A 21,592-nucleotide genomic window follows, 5' to 3' on the forward strand; every position below is an offset into this window, starting at 1 on the left:
ATATTGCTATTCCAGTATACATTACCCCATATTGCTATTCCAGTATACATTACCCCATATTGCTATTCCAGTATACATTACCCCCTATTGCTATTCCAGTATACATTACCCCATATTGCTATTCCAGTATACATTACCCCATATTGCTATTCCAGTATACAATACCCCATATTGCTATTCCAGTATACATTACCCCATATTGCTATTCCAGTATACATTACCCCATATTGCTATTCCAGTATACATTACCCCATATTGCTATTCCAGTATACATTACCCTCTATTGCTATTCCAGTATACATTACCCTCTATTGCTATTCCAGTATACATTACCCTCTATTGCTATTCCAGTATACATTACCCTCTATTGCTATCCGTCTCCATCACAAAGATCGCCTACTACTACCTCCGTAACAAACCCTCATCCACGCTTCTGTCACCTCCAGACTCGACTATTCCAAAGCTCTCCTGGCTGGGCTCCCATCTTCCACCCCATATAAACTTGAGCTCATCCAAAAGTCTGTTGCCCGTATCCTAACCCGCACCAAGTCCCGTTCACTCATCACCCCATGTTTCGCTGACCTACATTTTCTCCTGGTCCTTCAATGTCTCAAATTTAAAATTCTCATCCTCATGTTCAAATCCCCCCATGGCCTCACCGCTCTCTATCTCTGTAACCTCCTACAACCCTCTGAGAACTCTGCATTCCTCGAACTCTGGCCACCCCCCGGCAATTTCCTTCGTCCCACCATTGGCAGCCGTCTCACCAGCCGTCTAGGCCCTAAGCTCTGGAATTCCCTCCCTAAACCTCTCCACCTCTCTCTCCTCCCTTATTAGCCGAGGCATAGAATATTAAAGCAGGGTGGTTATGCTGGAACTGTGTAAAACACTAGTTAGGCCACAACTTGAGCATTGTGCATAGTTCTAGTCACATTACAGGATGTAATTGCACGAGAGAGGGTACAGAGGAGATATATGAGGATGTTGCCAGGACTGGAGAATTTCAGCTATGAAGACAAATTGGATAGGTTGGGGTTGTTTTCCTTGGAACAGAGGAGGCTGAGGGGTGATTTGATTGAGGTGTACAAAATTATGAGGGGCCGAGATAGAGTAAATAGAAAGGACCTATTTCCCTTAGCGGATGGGTCAATAACCAGAGGGCATAGATTTAAAGTGTTTGGTAGAAGAATTAGAGCAGAAATGAGGAAAAGCTTTTTCACCCAGAGGGTGGTGGGGGTCTGGAACTCACTGCCTGAGAGGATGGTAGAAGCAGAAACCCTCAACTCATTTAAAAAGTACCTGGATGTGCACCTGAAGAGCTGAGACCTGCAGGGCTACGGACCAAATACAGAAAAGTGGGATTAGGCTGGGTGGCTCGTTTCTCAGTCGGCGCGGACACGATGGGCCGAATGGCCTCCTTCTGTGCCGTATATTTCTATGATTCTATTATAATTGGCGAAGTGATCTCCTGGACTGGTTTCCATTGCCTGAGTCGGCGGGGGGGGGGGGGGGGGGGAGTCGGAGAGGAATTTTCCAGAATATTTTTCCCCTTGTTGACCCTGGGTTTTCCTCTGGGAAGTATCTAGTCATGATGCTCCAGCCAATCTTGAGTGTGGGGCAGGCTTGATGGTCCAGGTGGCCTTTTCCAGTGCGTCATTCTCGGCGTGTTATGTGTGTAATTCAGGTGGTTCCATGTGAATTAAACTCCACCCGACCGCGTGAAACCACGAGAAAAACAAATTCCTCGGCAACCACACAAACGTTACCCGTCCGTCACACACACGCTCCGCCCTCCCGCCCCGCCTCCTCCAAACGCTGCCGCTTTCCTCCATCTATTCGCGCCCTTCTCTCTGGACACCTAAAAGCGGCGAAGGACCACCCCGGCAACCAAGACAACAGCTATTCTGATTGGTCTCTTTGAATGCGTGGCGCTGATTGGCTGGCGGTTTGAATCGGGGATACGGTTGGAGCGCGCGGGCGGCATTCAAACTGGAGCGCGAGCGGCGGCCGGGCCTCCGTCACACTGAGTCTCAGTCACCGCCGGGCGGCCGGCCTTCTCTCACCACCCCACTCTCCTCCTCCTCCTTCCCGCAGGTTTGTTCCCGACCCTCGGCAGGTGCAGGTGCTTCCGAACAGGGGTCGGCTCCTGGAGGCCCCCAAGCCTCGGCCAACTCCCTCGGGGTCCGGTGTGGGGAGTTGGATGGGGCCCGTGGTACAATTCGGAGGCCCCCGGTTGGGGTTTCCTCGTTGTCGGGTGGCTGATTTCGGGCACTGGGGTGGATGGTGTAATTGAGCCCGCGGCTGTGAGCCGTTAAACGGCTGGGGTTCGTAGCAACGTTCGGCGTCTCGGGGCCTCTTGGACCTTACGGCATTGGGGGAGATGGGGCCCCCCCGGGCCCTTGAGGGAGCCCCCGGTGGGGGGGGGGCCCCCGGGCCCTTGAGGGAGCCCCCGGTGGGGGGGGGGGCCCCCGGGCCCTTGAGGGAGCCCCCGGTGGGGGGGGGGGGGCCCGGGCCCTTGAGGGAGCCCCCGGTGGGGGGGGGGGCCCCGGGCCCTTGAGGGAGCCCCCGGTGGGGGGGGGGCCCGGGCCCTTGAGGGAGCCCCCGGTGGGGGGGGGCCCCCGGGCCCTTGAGGGAGCCCCCGGTGGGGGGGGCCCCCCGGGCCCTTGAGGGAGCCCCCGGTGGGGGGGGGTGGGCGGGCCCTTGAGGGATCCCCCGGTGGGGGGGCCCCCAATAATAAAGGTAGTATAAGGAGGGATGTGGCCGATTAGGGACCATAAAGGAGACCTACTCATGGAGGCAGTGGGCATGGCTGAAGTACTAAATGAATACTTTGCATCTATCTTTACCAAGGAAGAAGATGCTGCCAGAGTCTCAATAAAAGATTTAATTGTGATACTGGATGGGCTAAAAAATGATAGAGGAGGTATTCGAAAGGCTGGCTATACTTAAAATAGATGTCACCTGGTCTGGATGGGATGCATCCTAGGTTGCTGAGGGAAGTAAGGGTGGAAATTGCAGAGGTGCTGGCCATAATCTTCTAGTCATCCTTAGATACGGGGGTGGTGCCAGAGGACTGGAGAATTGCAAATATTACATGCTTGTTTAAACAAAAATGTTTAACCTCATTGGTGGGGAAACTTTTAGAAACAGGGCAGAATTAATAGTCACTTGGGTGAGTGTGGATTGATTAGGGAAAGCCAATACGGATTTGTCAAAGGCCAACCGTGTTTAACTAAACTGATAGAGTTTTTTGATGAGGTAACAGAGGGTAGATGAGGGCAATGCAGTTGATGTGATGTACATGGACTTTCAGAAGACGTTTGATAAAGTGCCGAACGGTAGACTTACCAAGATTGTGGCCCATGGAATAAAGGGGGCAGTAGCAACATGGATACAAAATTGGCTAAGTGACAGGAAATAGAGTAGTGGTGAATGATTGTTTTTTGGACTGGAGGGAGGTGTACAGTGGTGTTCCCCAGGGGTCAGTGCTGGCACCACTACTTTTCTTGATATATATGAATGACTTGGACTTGGGTGTACAGGGCACATTTGCAAATTTTGCAAATGACTCAAAACTTGGAAGGGTAGTGAACAGTGAGGAGGATAGTGATAGACTTCAAGAGGATATAGACAGGTTGGTGGCATGGGTGGACGTGGCAGATTAAATTTAACACAAAAATGCGAAGTGATACGATTCGGTAGGAAGAACGAGGCGAGGCAATATAAACTAGAGGGCACAATTCTGAAAGTGCTACAGGAGCAGAGATCTGGGGGTATGTGCACAAATCATTGAAGGTGGCAGGGCAGGTTGAGAAAACAGTTGAACAAGTATATGGGATCCTGGGCTTTATAAATAGAGGCATAGAGTACAAAAGTAAGTCATGATGTTCCTTTATAAAACAGCTGGAACTGGAGTATTGTGTCCAGTTTTGGGCACTGCACTTTAGGAAAAATGTGAAGGCCTTAGAGAGGATCCAAAAGAGATTCACTAGATTGATTCCAGGGATGAGGGATTTTAGTTACGTGGATAGGAGATTTGATGGAGGTATTCAAAATCATGAAGGGTCTAGACGGGGTATTGAGAGAAACGGTTCCCATTGGCGGAAGGGTCAAGAACCAGAGGACATAGATTTAAGGTGATTGGCAAAAGAACCAGAGGTGACATGAGGAAAAACCTTTTTACACAGTGAGAGATTAGGATCTGGAATTTTTTTAAATATTTGGCGTCGCTGGCATGGCGAGCGTTTATTGCCCATCCCTAATTGCCCTTGAGAAGGTGGTGATGAGCCGCCTTCTTGAACTGCTGCAGTCCATGTGGTGAAGGACTGCAGCGGTTCAAGTGCTGTTAGGTAGGCAGTTCCAGGATTTTGACCCAGCGGCGTGATATTTCCAAGTTGGGATGGTGTGTGACTTTGAGGGGACCATGCAGGTGCTATTGTTCCCGTATGCCTGCTGCCATTGTCCTTCTAGGTGGTAGAGGTTGCAGGTTTGGAAGGTGCTGTCGAAGAAGTCTTGGTGAGTTGCTGCAGTGAATCCTCTTAATGGTACACACTGCAGCCACGGTGCGCTGGTGGTGAAGGGAGTCAATGTTTAGGGTGGCGGGTGGGGTATCAAGTAGGCTGCTTTGTCCTGGATAGTGTCGAGCTTCTTGAGTGTTGTTGGAGCTGCACTCATCCAGGCAAGTGGAGAGTGTTCCATCACACTCCTGACTTGTGCCTTGTAGATGTTGGAAAGGCTTTGGGGAGTCCGGAGGTGAGTCATTCACAGCAGAATACCCAGCCTCTGACCTGCTCTAGTAGCCACAGTATTTATGTGGCTGGTCTAGTTAAGTTTCTGGTCAATGGTGACCCCCCCCAGGATGTTCATGGTTGGGGGATTTGGCGATGGTAATGCTGTTGAATGTCAAGGGGAGGTGGTCATTGCCTGGCACTTATCTGGCGCGAATGTTACTTGCCACTTATCAGCTCGAGCCTGGATGTTGTCCTGGTCTTGCTTATGCGAGCATGGACTGCTTCATTATTTGAGGGGTTACGAATGGAACTGAACGCTGTAATCATCAGTGAGCATCCCCATTTCTGACCTTATTTTGGAGGGAAGGTCATTGATGAAGCAGCTGAAGATGGTTGGGCCTAGGACACTGCCCTGAGGAACTCCTGCAGCAGTGTCCTGGGGCTGAGATGATTGGCCTCCAACAATCACTACCATCTTCCTTTGTGCTAGGTATGACAACAGCCACTGGAGAGTTTTCCCCATGATTCCCATTGACTTCAATTTTATTAGGGCTCCTTGGTGCCACACTCGGTCAAATGCTGCCTTGACGTCGAGGGCAGTCGTCTCACCTCACCTCTGGAATTCAGCTCTTTTGCCAAGTTTGGACCAAGGCTGTAATGAGGTCTGCAGCCGAGTGGTCCTGGCGGAACCCAAACTGAGCATCGGTGAGCAGGTTATTGATGCGTAAGTGGCGGGGCGTTGCCGGGGTCCATAGCCTTTGCTGTACCCAGTGCACTCAGCTGTTTCTTGATGGCATGTGGAGTGAATCGAATTGGCTGAAGACTGACTTCTGTGATGGTGGGGATATCTGGAGGAGGTCGAGATGGATCATCCACTCGGCACTTCTGGCTGAACATGGTCACAAACGCTTCAGCCTTGTCTTTTGCACTCATATGCTGGACTCTGCCATCGTTGAGGATGGGGATGTTCACGGAGCCGCCTCGTCCCGTTAGTTGTTTAATTGTCCACCACCATTCACGACTGGATGTGGCAGGACTGCAGAGCTTTTATCTGATCCGTTGGTTGTGGAATCGCTTAGCTCTGTCTATAGCATGTTGCTTCTGCTGTTTAGCAAGCATGTAGTTCTGTGTTGTAGCTTCACCAGGTTGGCACCTCATTTTTAGGTATGCCTGGTGCTGCTCCTGGCATGCTCTTCTATTCTCATTGAACCAGGGTTGATCCCCTAGCTTGTTGGTGATGGTAGAGTGAAGAATATGCCGGGCGATGTGGTAACAGATTATGCTGAATACAATTCTGCTGCTGATGGCCCACAGTGCCTCATGGATGCCCAGTTTTGAGCTGCTAGATCTGTTCTGAATCTTTCCCATTTAACACCGTGGTAGTGCCACACAACACGTTGGATGGTGTCCTCAATGTGAAGACAGGACTTCTTCTCCACAAGGACTGTGTGGTGGTCACTCCTACCAATACTGTCATGGACAGATGCATCTGTGACAGGTAGATTGGTGAGGACGAGGTCAAGTAGATTTTTCCCTCGTGTTGGTTCGCTCACCACCTGCCGCAGGCCAAGTCTGGCAGCTGTGTTCTTCACGACTCAGTCAGTGTTACCGAGCCACTCTTGGTAATGGACATTGAAGCCTCCCACCCAGAGTGCATTCTGTGCCCTTGCTACCCTCAGTGCTTCCTCCAAGTGGTCCTCAACATGGAGGAGGACTGATTCATCAGCTGAGGGAGGGCGGTAGGTGGGAATTAGCAGGAAGTTTCCGTGCCCATGTTTGACCTGATTTCATGGGGTCCGCAGTCAATGTTGAGGATTCCCAGGCCTCTCCCTCCTGACTGTATATCACTGTACCGCCACCTCTGGTGGGACAGGACATTCCCAGGGATGGTGATGGAAGAGTGGGACGTTGGCTGAAATGCACTGCCCGAGGTGGTGGAGGCAGATTCAATCATGGCCTTCAAAAGGGAACGGGATAAGTACTTGAAAGGAAAAAATTTGTAGGGTTACGGGTTAGGGCAGGGGAGTGAGACTAGTTGTATTGCTCTTGCATAGAGCCGGCGTGGACTCGATGAGCTGAATGGTTGCCTTCTGTGCTGTAACCTTTATGATTCTATGTTTGATTTCCAGCAGCTCCAGTACTTTGCCTTTTTAGAAAGATAGAAAATAGGAGCAGGAGTAGGCCATTTTTGTTCAATTCTATTCTTGCTAATCTTGTTCAGGACAGTGGAGTGAGTTGTAATGGCTGGAGTGGTCCTGAAGTATGGAGGAGACAAATCGGGCTAGTTCCTGCTCCTGGTTGCTGCAGTGACCTGTGCTGGAAAGTGGATGTCTGGTGTGGTACCTGGCAGGTCATCATAGCAGCTTCCCAGTGCCAGTGATGCCCATCATAGCTGATCAGCTTATTGGCACTCATTGAGGCTCAATTGTGGCGAATAACTAGTGAGTAGCTGAAGCAGGAGTGTAGGCAGAAAATCAAACCTGTCGTATTTGGGGGTGGGTGAGTATGTATTACTGGGAGACTCTAGGGCTTATCTCTGGAGAAATTCTGATTTTGATATTAAAAATGCTACATTGTTTAACTTTACAATTTCCTTTATAATTTCACAGATTTTAAACAAATCTACAAATTAAGTCAAGTTATAGGAGAAATCGATTACGTTTGGGTTTATCTATATTCAACAGACCAACCTGATCATCGCTTGCCCTAAAGCTCCCTGGAACAGTTACCTTGGACTAAATTATTTCCTGAAAGATTTATCTCACAGCTTTGACCTTTTAATACGGGTAGGCTTTCAGATCTTTGGCATTTTACCCATTGTTTCCTTTTAAATTCCTCGCCTCTTACCTGCCATTGCTGCACTTTCTCCTTCAACTGGGAAGGAGGGAACACCTGGAGTCCCAAGATGGTGCCTAAGTTAATTTTTTTAAATCACAAACAATCCTGTATTCAGTACAATGGCAGTGAGATGGAATAGTAAAGGGCAAACCAGCAGTGAGTGTGCAAAACAAAATTTGCATGAAGTCAAACATGTTTCCTTCAATGTTCTGTCTGCTTATTGTGGTAATCCCGACTGCTGCATTGTCAGTCACTTTATACTTCATTCAATGATTGGTGGCACCACAGACTGAGTCAGGAATTGCAGACTGTGGACTGTAAAGCCACCTGCTCCAATCCTGCCAGAGGCGGGGTGGGGGGGGGGGAAAAGAGGTAAAGAATGAGGCTGGTATGATTCCGTGGCACGCTGCAATAACTGATTTGCTGCCCCAAAGGGAAACAATTTGTACATATGCACAGTGCACATACCTGCAGTGTACCTGCAGGCTGCTGGTGCCTGTGGAGGCATACTCCAGCGTGGTTCAGGATAGGTTAAGTGAAAATTGGAGTGACGGGGGGGAGGGGTCATTTAAGTTCTGTTCAGTAACGTAGTCTACGTTGACCAAGTTGAATGAAAGGGATGAGGTATAACTGTTCAAAGTGAGCAGTGACCATTTTTTTGTATATGGAAGCACTTCTTGTGTGAAAATGAGTTACCAAAACAATGAATTCACCTACAATCTAGTACCAAACAGCTCCTTAGTGCTGTAAATAGATTGTATGCAGAAAATATTACAGCAGTTACCATTTGCAAGGTCGTTAATTAGTGCTGCCAGACTGAATCGCCTCTTCTACTACCACCCCCAACTTCATTTCCCCCTCCCCCAGTTAATGCTGTCCGGCTCATACTCTACCCCTCTCCGTGCTGTTGGCAGACAACAGGGAAACCAAATTGCAGGCTCACCTTTACTGTCAGATGACCAGACCCTGCCCCCCTCTCCCCATGTTCCCAAACTCCAGAACCCCCTTCCCCAGTTCTGCCAAAGCCCAGGACAGACCCTGTTGCTACCAAAGTGCACCCTCTTCCCAAGTATTACTAAATAGCAGATATCTGCCTCCAATGATGCAAATTGCTGTATATTCTCAGCTTTAAAGATGGTCAAGGATAAAAGTTCAATCTATGATTCTATGATATAAAGGAATATATACAAAATGAAGGCCATTCATTTGCAGTTTTCACAGAATAATGGACAATCCTGGAAATCAATGCCCAAGCCACCAGTAAAAATCCCAGAAGAGCACGTAATAAAAATGGAATTTGATTTGTTCAGTCACTAAATCAGTGGCCCTTGTGTTGTCCCTGGCACATGCACCTTCATTATAAAATAATGAATCCTCTGACTCACTGTGTTATGCCAAGGGAGATCTGTGTAATTATTTTGAGAACACTGGCCCCTGGGGGATACTACTGTTTAAATCCTTCTGGCTTTTGAAGGAAACAACTATATGGTAGTACATGTGTTCCAGTAGCTGGGGTATAGCGTAAGGGCTCTCTTATGTTCCCTGGGTCTCACTATCGTTTAGCTCGATATTGGGTAGAAAAAGATACTGAACTTACAGGAGATGCAAGGTCTGCTCACGATAGTGGCCAGATATACTGAACCAAAGGAAATATTCGTATTAAAACATGATGCATGCTATTCCCATGCATCACTGCTCACTTTGAACAGTTATACCTCATCCCTTTCATTCAACTTGGTCAACGTAGACTACGTTACTTTATATATTGCAAAAGAGGTATCAATATTCTGCTTATTTCCCACTCCTGTTCGAACTTGGGATGCACAGACAATCTGAACTTCAACTTCCGGGCACTTCATAAAATTCTTGTCCCTTGTTAGAGAAATGCTATATATGTCACTCCTCAGCACTTCAATTGGTGGCATGAAATTGCCTGACTCATATTTAAGTACAGTTTGTAGCTCTAAATGACCAGAGTAGACTCAATTCACCTTTTATTTCCTTTAACAAAAGCAATATAATTCTGAGTGACTTTTTGAAATTAATTCCCTTCCCTCAAAGTTGAATCTTTGGAGTACTTTTGACTTGCTTCATTAAGCAGGCAATTTAGGATCATAGGAATTACTAGACGATAATGGAATTGTTGACTAATCATATCAATCAATCTCTATCAACTAGTCGACACCAGACCCAGACATGAAGAAACGATCAGTGGTGCAGAGCTTTGGGAACCATAGGTCCAAGATCACCTATTCCAAGCATGCTATCATTACCACATGCCATGTCTCAAATTGCTCATGTACTGTATCCCAAAATGTTATTTTCTGAAAGAAATTTGTCATTACTGTAGTCAAAGATTTCACATTTTGAACTGGGCTGTACAATCCAAAGGCTATGGTGTTAAAATTGAAAAAATGTTAAAATTTGGAGCCTCTACTTTTGTTTTGTGCAGAGAAATCTGATGCTCTAATATCTGTCCAGTTTGCAGGCTGAAGTGTGAACGCTAGCATGGATGATTATGTGAAGATAGAGAAAATTGGTGAAGGTGAGCAATTTTTTTTTGCAAAGTTTAATCTTTCGGCTGACCCTCGATCTGCAATATAATTGAGCTTGATTTGGCTAAAGTTGAGATATTTAGATGAGTTACCGTATAAGCTTGCCCCCTTTAGGTATCAAATGCTTTAGTTTTATGGCCTTTTCCCCCCACTCCTCTCTTCTTTCCTCCCCTGCCCTAAGTTATTATCCAATACTTTGCCTAAAACCTGCAAGGGTTGAATTTTGATTTGCTTTGTCTAGCAAAGAACCAGTTTCTGAACTGTGCCCAAACATAAATTCATCAATTCAATGTTTCTTATCTCTGGTTTTTAATATTCTTTTCCTTTGCAGTATCTTTTCCAATTTCTTTCCTCTCCAAAGGCATTGACTCTTACTGAGACACACTTCTACAGGTGCCAGTAGTCTTCTGATACCATTCTTGCTATGTAAGCCAAGATGGTGAGTTTTGGTGGGCTATTTGACCATGGTGGGTATCACATGCCCAATGTTCTTGCCCATTCACTTACCAGCAGAGGTTACTGGAATGCAATGAAGGGAAGGAACCTGGCTGAGTTTCCCCCTTCTAGCCCAGGGCTGTTGATGCCAATTGCCAATGCCCAGCTTGTTCCCTAACTCAGCCACTATCTGGCTTTATCTGCTAGGTCACCAAAGCCTCCTAGTATTATTTCTATCCCTGCTGGTGCAAAGGGGTTAATGTTTGCATTATTGTGATGTGATGTTTGCACTACGATGCACCAATAACTCAACATTGAGTATCTTCCACTCCCGAGGGGGAAAAAAATTCCAATTATAGGACTAGGAATATGGCCCTTTGCACACAAGGTAAATATACTAAAATGAGCACTTTCAGACACTTTATTGTGTTAACTGCTTTAGTTTTCTGGTCTCTTTCCCCCACTCCTTCCCTCCATGGCTTCGCCCCCATCTCTCTCTAACCTCCTGCAGCCCTACAACTCTCCGAGATCTCTGCACTCCCCCATTTCTGGCCTCTAGTGCATCCTGATTTCCATCGTCCACCATTGGTGGCTGTGCCTTCAGCTGCCTAGGAAGTTCTAGAATTCCATTCCTAAACCCCTCCACCCCTCCTTTTTTAAGATGCTCCTTAAAACCTACCTCACCTGTCCTAATATCTCCTTATGTGGCTCGGTGTCAAATTTTGTATGGTAACTCTCCTGTCAAGCGCCTTGGGATGTTTTACTATGTTAAAGGCACTATATAAATGCAAGTTGTTGTGGTAAGGGTGCTATAAAAGTGCAATTTGTTGAGGGCTCCGAAACAATTGTGAAAGTAAACCAGTAAGACGACTGGATTAACAGCTCATCAGTCTAGAAATTACAGGAGCTTGTGTCCTTCTGAGTTCACTGATAGTTGTGTTGTTATGCTGAGTTAAATAATATTCGTTTAAGAAAGAAATGTTAACTTTTTTTCAGGTACCTATGGGGTTGTTTACAAAGGACGTCATAAAACTACTCAGCAGATTGTAGCCATGAAGAAAATCCGATTGGAGAGTGAAGAGGAAGGTGTCCCCAGCACTGCGATCAGGGAGATTTCCCTTTTAAAGGAACTACAACATCCTAATGTAGTATGGTGGGTGCACTTGGTTAAACTTGGATGCAACAAATTTTGTATTCACTGTACTGAGCTTAATTAAAATTAGAATAACCTCTTAAGATAACAGGAATGGTTCTTGGTGGCCTGCTTAACATTTCCTAACTCTGAACATTTTAATTTCCTGCACTTTGAGGGAGTCCACAAGGTCAGGTCCTAATTTGAGTGCTTTTCAAGAGTGAATGAGGCAGTAGTACATGGCTAATTATTCTGTTACTGTCCATATTTATCTACATAAGTGGCTGCACTTCACATATAATTAATTGATTGTGAAATAATTGGGGGGTCCAAATGACGTTACGGCAAGGTCTGTGTCAATTGGTGTTTAAAGCTGGCCAAACTACGTTGCGGAGGACTGGCAATCTGGATAACGAGCATTTTCTGGGTAAAGTGCGCTATGATAGATGTAGCTATGTAATGCTGCAATTTCACCAATGTGATCGTTCATTTTAAATCCACATTTTTTTACATGTTTTATAAGCTTTGTATCCCAAAGCATCTATCAGCTTGGATACATCTTAGATGGCATTTTGGTGGGGGAAGGATAACTAATGGGGCATATCCCAGTGACTATTGAGTCCTGATGTGTGTGGTATAGCATGATTTGTTTACTGGTGGGAGAGAACAAAGTCAATTTATCCAATTAAATATTGACTCCTAGTGGCAACGAGTGGGTATAGTATTTGTAGAAATTAAACAACTGATCTTCATTTAACTGGATGTGTTATATTTTTATATAACCACATTGAACATAGATTAGTTGAATGGATGATAATTGGGGGCCCATTAAGGCCCAGATGATAAATGCACCGTCCAGTGCGGAACTGAGCCATTCAGATGAGAAAAGTTGTAGATTTGACTGCTGGTTAGTGAAGACTTAGCTGATCATGGCTGGGCCACCACGGTCAGCCTCATGTCCTTCAGCATAGAACGGTTAGAAATGTGCCAGTATTCCTAACTGCTGATCACTGTCCAGTGATTCTTGTCTGGAAAGTGTGTGTCACCTCAGATGAATGTAAAAGATCCCATGGCACTATTCAAAGAAAAGCAGGGGAGTTCTCCCAGTGTCCTGACCAATATTTATACCTCAACCACTACAAATTGTCTGGTCGTTTATTTCATTGCTGTTTGTGGGACCCTGGCTGCCGTGTTTCCTATATTACAACAGCGACTACACTTCAAAAGTACTTCATTGATTGATTGTAAAGCGTTTTGGGGCTTGAAAGGTGCTATATAAATGCAAGTCTTTCTTTGAGTGCAAGAGAATGTTAGGATGACCAGATCAGGCTTGGTGCCCCCATTTTGAAATAGCCAGCCAGCACTTGGTGTCTCGGCTCACAGCAGGAGGCAGGAGGGTTGCTGGCACCTATAGAACTGTACTTGAGTCCAAGTCAGTGTCTCTAGGAGAGGGAAGAGAATTTGGTCGGGGGTGGGGGGGGTTGTGGAGGAGGTGGAAGCAAGTTTGATAACCGAACAATTTGTGGCACTGAGTGTTCAGCATTTTTCTCTTTCTCTTTAGTCTTCAAGATGTACTAATGCAAGATGCAAGGCTGTACCTTATATTTGAATTCCTTTCAATGGATCTGAAAAAATATTTGGATTCTTTACCTACTCGTCAGATGATGGACCAAATGCTAGTTAAGGTATCTGCAATATTAATTGCTAACTTAAAGCCTTCGTTGGGTGGAGAGATTTGAAAATCATTCTAGTGTTTCCATTTAAAGTAGCACGTCCAAGCATTATCGCATCTGTTTTCTGAATAGACAAATTAGTGTTGAGCTTTTCTAAAAATTCTGCCACTATGCAGAGAACATGTAAATTCAAGGGAAAATTACAATGTATATTGTAATTGGAGCAGTGATTTGGAAAAATATACAGGAAAATTGAGGCATCTATGGATATCTCCCTTTTAATATCTAGGGTTACGTAGCAATTGAGTAGATGAATGTCAAATTAAAAATTCCTTTTTGTCCTATGTTGCTTTCTAAACTTCTGGACATTGCTTTCATTGTCCAATACCTTGACAATTCAGCATTTGCTCGAGATTGCCAGTAGGGGTTTTGTTATAGCTGTACAACAGGTGATCTTGTTACCTGTGTTAAGATTCCCTGGAAATCGGCTATTGAATGCTTTTGAATCAACTCATTGTCTTAGGTACCGCCAAAGCTTTTGACAGTCCAGCACTGTGCACTTCTAAACAAATTATCTTTGCAGTCTCCCACCAAAGTTACGTACTCGTCTTTCCTAAATTGCTCTATCCGAGCTTTAGTTAACGGCTGAGCATCTGACTCTTTTCGTTAACTCAGGTTCTCTGGGGCTTTGTCCTCTTTCCTACTCTTTCTTATACCGATGAGCTCCTCTACTTAGCCATCCCAATGTGTTGTTCTGCTGACAATTCCACATATATATACACCTTCATGCCTTTGAATAATGCAGTGAAAAACATTTTTCTTTCAGTTCTTCACATACAGTTGTGTTGTACCTCTATTCTAATTTAACTACCAATTTTATTATTTGGTTCCACCCCTAGTTTTCCCTCCATCAGCATTCCTGGCATTGCTAGCTTTTGAGTTCAAATAACAGCCTATATCTCCTCCACTGCTAAAGTTACCTCCAAGAAGGTCTCTTTCCTTTTTTGTACCAAATACTTCTTCTATTCCATAAGTTCTAAGGTGCTTCTAACACCTTTCTCATACTTCTGGGCAGGATACCAGAAAAAAATTGTCTTAAATGTGATTCATCTTTCACCTCTAGCCCCCCACCCCTGCCAGAAGTGTGCTATTGCTCTCTATCAATCTTTCATGTCTCTATTTTAACTGTTGTGGTCAGATTTCATCTAAGCTCCAAATATCCTGTTATACATGTTTTTCTTTACATCTCTACTGTGTTGAATCAATACACAAGTCTCTTGCTTTAATTCATTCTTAGGATCTCCCATTTCTCCTACAATCTTCAGACCTGTTCATTGCTTCCTAGTTTATCTTATCCTGCAAAATGGAGTTTGTCCCCTCACCTTGGTTTCTCAATTTAAAAAAAGAATTAATCATGCATTAAATGGTGTGAAATCCTGCACCCACCCACAATTGCTAGTGTAATTGCTCCAAACTACCAAAGTTAGTCCAAATGGAACAAGGATTGTCTTTGATCCAGGTCTCAAAAGCCAGTAAAATGGAGTACTAAACCATGATTGATATACAGGTAATAAATTAACATGAAAAGTGAGTTAAACTGCAGTGAGTGGACATTAATGCTCAGCTTTCACACTGCCCCCTCCCAATTATATTTTTAAAAGTCTGTATTTGTCCTTGACTAGCTAATCCACTACACAATTGATCAGTTTTGAAGGAAGAATCTTAGTCTCAGTGTCCTCTATGGATTGAACAAATCTACTACCTGGCAGGTACAACCAATGACAGTATTTCATGTTTTTCCTTTCTCTCCCAGAGTTACCTGTACCAGATTACACAGGGGATTGCTTTCTGTCACTCAAGAAGAGTTCTGCACAGAGACTTAAAACCTCAGAACTTGCTGATCGATAGTAAAGGCGTTATTAAATTGGCCGACTTCGGACTTGCTCGTGCCTTTGGCGTCCCCGTCAGAGTTTATACTCATGAAGTAAGTCCAGCTGTACATTTTGTTTGTTCAAAGATGTGACTGTGATATTTATCATAGAGTTGTTGTAATGTTGGTGCTTTCCCTGTGTTAAGACTGGTAGTTTTAAGTCTTAGTAAAATACCCATTTTACTAGCATTCATTTACCATTTGGTTGGCTTGTTGAGGTCCTGATTTTCTGCATTACCTTCTTCCTAGGGAAGATAAGATGTTTTGGTACGATGCCTCAGCACCTGCCATTAGACCACGAGCTGTGACTCTTTCCCTGCTCCTTGCTCTACTAGAATTCTCTATATGGCCTTAACAGGTGATGGTGCAGCTAGTTGTAAAACCACTTTGACACAAGAATGACCTCGTCTTCGATGAAATTTAAATTGGGAGTTTGTGTTGAGCTCACCTTCAACTCTGATAGGACAGTGAAAGTTAGAAAATGACTTCCTGGAGCCTACATTTGAATGTTCTTTCACTTACTGGTACTGGACAGATGCTTGTAAACTTTAAAACTTTCACGAATCATATTTTAAGAACAGCACATGATCAGTGATCCTTATGGACCAGTAGCAGCCACGTAGAAAATGTCTCAATTTGAAGCTTGCGTTAAAAAAAAATTTAGATTACGTTATATTCCTGACTGGGTTTAGATACTGAATTGTTGGTCTGTAACATGCAGTTGGTCATGAGAGTAAAACAATCAACTTTTTAATTGCAAATTTGGGGTTCCATCAGCTATGACAGACTTTAAAAGTCAATAACTAATTGCAGGTGTGATTTTCTTTCAAAGGTTGTGACACTGTGGTACAGAGCTCCTGAGGTACTCCTGGGTTCTGCTCGGTACTCTACTCCTGTGGATATCTGGAGTATTGGCACAATATTTGCTGAAATGGCTACCAAGAGACCTCTATTCCACGGGGACTCTGAGATTGATCAACTCTTCAGGATTTTCAGGTATATCCATTCATAGTATGCACTCAATAACAAAAAAAATGCACTTGGTCTCTACAGTAAACCCCAGGATGTGCCCAAAACAACTTGGTGTATTAAAATGTTTTGCCTATCATTCTTGCTGTTTAAGCTATCTGCTTCCATGCTGCCTAGCTTGAGCTTCACAGCTCTGATCTCCAGATTTTTTGCTCCAGGAGTGTTCTCTGATTTCTGGTACTGCAGAGGGCAAATGCTGCCACCTTTAATTTTAAAAAATTCTGATGTTCGCAATGCCACAAAGAAATCAATCTCTGCAAAACAACGTGACAGTGTGCAGTGTCTTTCTGGGTGCAGTCTATGGAACTGGGGCACTAGATTTCAGGAATGCTTTACTGCGGTGTGGGCCAGGAAAGTCCCTACAAATGCTGCTGGATTTCTCAGATCAGTCCTCTAAACAGTGTTGTTCAGGGGTGACTGAATTCACTGGATCCAGCCTGTGCTCTGAAGGGAATTTCTTTAGGACTTTAACTCCATGAAACCGTGTTCCTTCTGTGCTATATCATTCTATGATTCTGTACAATTCTAAGAGCTATCCAATTAGTCCCATTCCCCTGGTCTTTCCCCAAAGCCCTGCAAATTTTACCCTTCAAGTATTTATCCAATTCATTTTTGAAAGTTATTATTAAATCTGCTTCCACCAGCCTTTCAGGCAGTGTATTCCAGGTCGTCATAACTTGCTGCATAAAAAATGTTTTCCTCGTGTCACCTCTGGCTCTTTTGCCAATTACCTTAAATCTGTGTCCTCTGGTTACTGATCACCTGCTAGCAGAAACAGTTTCTCCTTATTTACTCTATTAAAACCCTTCATGATTTTGAACACCTCTATCAAATCTTCCCTTAACTGTCTCTCTGCTCTAAGGAGAACAGTAATTTCTCTAGTCTCTACACATAACTGAAGTCTTTCATTCCTGGTCCCATTCTAGTAAATCTCCTCTGCGCTCTCTAAGACTTTGACATCTTTCCTAAAGTATGTTGCCCAGAATTAGCCACAGTACTCCAGCTGAGGCCTAACCAGTGTTTTATAAAGCCAAGGATCCCGTATGCCTTTTTAACAGTCTTCTCAACTTGTCCTGCCACCTTCAAAGACTTGTGCACATACACCCCCAGGTGTCTCTATTCCTGCGCTCTTTTTTCCCCCCCCCCCCCCCCCCCAAATTGTACCATTTAGTTTATTTTGCCTCTCCTCTTCCTTCCAAAATTAATTTCTTCTCACATCTCTGCACTAAATTTGATCTGCCATGTGTCTGCCCATTTCACCAGTCTGTCTATATCCTCCTGGAGTCTGTTACTATCCTGTTACTACATTTCCAAGTTTCATGTCATCTGCAAACTTTGAAATTATGCTCTGTATACCCAAGTCCAAATCATTAATATACATCGAAAGAAGCAGTGGTCGCTTTCTCATTTTCGCGCGCTCTTTCATTGTTATATTGCTCAGGCCTGGTTCTCCAGCTCCAGAGTCTCCTTAATATAATAAAATGAAAAATCCCCATAATGGTAAATGGGGAAGAATCCCTGTGTGCAATTGACCAGGGTTCACATACACTGTTTGACAATGGGGACTTCATTTGAGCTAGTTATGAAAATGTATTAAATATTTTTCTCCTTGCAACAGTTAAATTTTTTTCCCTTTTTATTAACTAGAAATGATTTGCTAATTTTTAAATTAAAAGCATTATTCCTCATTAATAGCTCATCTGTTACTTGACAAAAGGTTTAAGATTTGGGGGTTTGGAATGAATATATATTCATTCTTATTGAATGGCTATGGAAACAAAGGGTCAGGAATTGAAGCCCTGATTTTCCACTAAGGAATTTTCTTTGAGTTAATTCTTGAATCAATGAATGAATTAGGTATTCGGATTGACAAAAGCGGTCATCCCCATTTTCCCCCTCCTCCCAACCCCAACCACTAGCAGGAATTTGACTGTAAAGTTTTATGCTAATTAATGACTGGGAACTGATGGAAACCATTGCACAGTTCACTTTAGAGGAACCTGCAGAAGCTGTCTTTAGCTTAATGCACTTGACTGCCTTTCTGGTGCTGCCGGTGAAGTTGGGCTTTCTCTGGACATCTGACAGAAAGCAATTGAAACCTCGTCAGCTATGGATTTATTAACTGGGGCTTTCCATGACCTGACCTGAGTTTGAACGTTCCCACTTCAGAGATTCCCGTTCCCCATGTGGAGACTTTTAGTTCTCTGAAACTGGACGTGGTTTTCCTGTATTCTGCGCTGTAACCAGGACCTTTATAGAAGGGGCCAATTTTCTTGAACAAAGCTTTGAGAATTTGTACTGGGTGAAATGGTAAACCATATAAATCTCTCCAATCTCATTCTGCACTTGTGGACATTTAAAAGTTTTCATGTTGAGGATTAGGGAGCATCACTGAAATTGTCTCGGTGTGTGCACTACTTATTATCAATAGCATGCATTTTAACATTACTCCATTCTCCTGTTGAGGGTTTTTAACCATTGATGTAGCTTAAGATTCACATGCCAGGGAGCAGTGAGGAATCTTATTGAAATCAATAACTTGTCTTTCCTCCTTACAGGACCCTAGGCACACCAAACAATGATGTTTGGCCAGAGGTTGAGACTTTGCCAGATTACAAGAATACCTTCCCCAAGTGGAAAGCAGGTAGCTTGTCACAAGTGAAGAACGTAGATGCCAATGGCCTTGACCTGCTAGCAGTAAGTGGATTTTGCAAATAATGTCTCTCTGCTTTCTTCCACTGTTTGGGATTTGGAAATGTGAATTCATTCATCCTGCAGAGCAGTAATATCAGCCAGATCTTTATATAAGAACATAACAAATAGGAGCAGGAGTATATAAAATTCCTGATGCTAACTAGCTCTGAACTATATTTGTTTCTAGCCCTTTTTTTATGCCCTATGGCAATGGTTTCAGCTTTTAACAGCTCACTGCTGCAATTGGGCTGTCAATACTAATTTGCAGTACTTTTCTGCATTCCAAATAAGCTTGCATTGTACAGACTACTCCTGTTAATTTGGAGTCATTTTTGCTCCAAGCTCCAATTAATCAGCAAATTGAATAAAACCAATTTGCATTGAAATGAGTAGACTGCTTCTAGTGCCATCAAATACAATGAAGAGTAAAGCTTGTGTTGATGTAACCCTAATCAGATACAAAATAGCTACCAAGAACAGAGCAAGCACATGTTCAGGAATGCCAACTACTGCACTCAGCTGGTATTGTTCCAGAGTACATTGTACTTGTGAAATTCATAGATAAATAGTGTCAAATATTACCTCTGAATCTTTGCAGTGAAGGATTTACATGTTAGAATTTTTTACATTTATAATATTTCTTGCAGGCCTTGCATTTTTATGATTTGGCTCGTATATTCCCATTAAATTTTATGACCTGGGCGGTTTGTTATACCTGCTGTGAGAAATAATGCAACAGTATGACCTCAGAATATTTTTTCTAATGTAGTGTTTATCTTTTACCAGAAAACATTGGTTTATGATCCTGCCAGAAGAATCTCAGCAAAGGAAGCTTTGCATCACCCGTATTTTGATGACTTGGATAAGTCCAGTCTCCCGGCCAATGTGCAAAGGAATTAATGCTTGTTGGAAGGTGATTGCCTCTGCTTGGCAGTGAAGCTTTGGGCAATCACTAAACACACCAAGACCATTTTTTTCCACCAACTTTTTTTTTAAAAATCTGGTTGCAACCATTTCTGTATTAAAGTTCTGTAGATGTGTCTGTTCATATCAATGTATTTCTTTCCTTCTGACTATACTACATAGTTGCACAATGCTGAATTTGTGTTTTTGTACCTGTATAACTTGTAAATATGAATAAAGGCCTAATGTACACCCATATTGCTGATGACTAAGTTTTTGAATCAAGACACTAATTGTGGTTGAGGTACATGAATTTGTAAGCTGGTCAGAGGTGAGAATTTCCTAACTTGGCAGCTGTTTTTTTGAAATTGGTTGTCCTTAAGCAGATTTTTTAAATATGAAATGATTTGTACCGTATTAGTGTTGTTACCACTATGTGACTTGTGCAGTGAGGATCATGCTAAAGTAGCCCCTTGTATAATAGAGCAGTGCCATTCACTGGTCATATGGACCAGAAATCTGGGAACAATGTAAAATTTCCTTTTTAAACAAACTAATAAAGCAAGCAGCTGAGATAAAACTGGTTGTCGGAATCCCTCATAACATTAGAAGCTACAGCCCATGTGATCTTTGCTGTTCGATACTGCTTCATCAGTGGGGCTGCACCTGGCCTCTACTTGGTCTTTCTGTGCAATGATGTGACCAAGATTGGGAATTTAGCAGTGCTAAGAGAATTGAACCTACATCCCATCCAGCCACTATAGAAAATAGGAGCAGGAGTAGGCCATTCGCCCTTCGAGCCTGCTCCGCCATTCAATATGATCATGGCTGATCTTCTATCTCAATACCATATTCCTGCTCTCTCCCCATACCCCTTGATGCCTTGTGTGTCTATCTGCTATATTTGTGGGTGGTGGATGAACAAAGCAGAAAGAATGCTAGATTGCCCATTTTTTGATGTGGTCCTCAGCTGAGCATAGTTCATGGTCAAATGTACAATGCTCCCTAAGTCCTACCCTCTTTCCCCCTCCTTTGTGGGGGGTGAAGATAAGAAATAGGAGTAGGCCAGACGGTCCCTTGAGCCTACTCTGCCATTCAATAAGATCATGGCTGATCTACCTCAACTTCACTTTTCCCGCCCGATCCCTATATCCCTTGATTCCCGTAGTATATCTCAATCTTGAATATACTCGACGACAGTTCTCTGGGGTAGAGAATTCCAAAGATTCACAACCCTCAGAAGAAATGTTTCCTCATCTCTGTTCTAAATGGCTGACCCCTTGAGACTCTGACCCCCAGTTCTGGACTCTCCAGCCAGGGGCAACAGTCTCAGCATTTATCCTATTAAGCTCAAGAATTTTATGTTTCAATGAGAGTGCCCCTTATTCTTTTAAACTCCAGGCTATTGGCTCAATATCTCCTCATAAGACAACCCTCTCATCCCAGGAATCAATCTAGTGAACATTCATTGCACCCCCTCTAAGGAAAGTATATCCTTCCTTAGGTAAGGAGACCAAAACTGTACACAGTACTCCAGGTGTGGTCTCACCAGAGCCCTATATAATTGCAGCAAGTCCTCCTAACCATTATACTCTAACCTCCTTGCAATAAAGGCTAACATACCATTTGCCTTTCTAATTGCTTGGTGTATTGCATGTTAACTTTGTGATTTG

General features: G+C 43.8%; 1 protein-coding gene across 1 annotated transcript; it reads left to right on the forward strand.

The window, feature by feature from the left end:
* Positions 1 to 1,856: 1,856 nt before the first annotated feature.
* cdk1 (cyclin dependent kinase 1) lies at positions 1,857 to 20,175 on the forward strand. Its single transcript, XM_068002765.1, has 9 exons — positions 1,857 to 2,094; positions 7,340 to 7,516; positions 10,050 to 10,113; positions 11,555 to 11,711; positions 13,252 to 13,375; positions 15,177 to 15,347; positions 16,126 to 16,289; positions 18,881 to 19,019; positions 19,803 to 20,175. The coding sequence occupies exons 3-9, from the start codon at positions 10,077 to 10,079 to the stop codon at positions 19,914 to 19,916; spliced, it is 906 nt and encodes a 301-aa protein (XP_067858866.1). The 5' UTR covers positions 1,857 to 2,094; positions 7,340 to 7,516; positions 10,050 to 10,076; the 3' UTR covers positions 19,917 to 20,175.
* Positions 20,176 to 21,592: the final 1,417 nt, after the last annotated feature.

The sequence above is a fragment of the Heptranchias perlo genome, chromosome 21 (genome assembly GCF_035084215.1).
Source record: "Heptranchias perlo isolate sHepPer1 chromosome 21, sHepPer1.hap1, whole genome shotgun sequence".
NCBI classification, from domain to species: Eukaryota; Metazoa; Chordata; class Chondrichthyes; order Hexanchiformes; family Hexanchidae; genus Heptranchias; species Heptranchias perlo.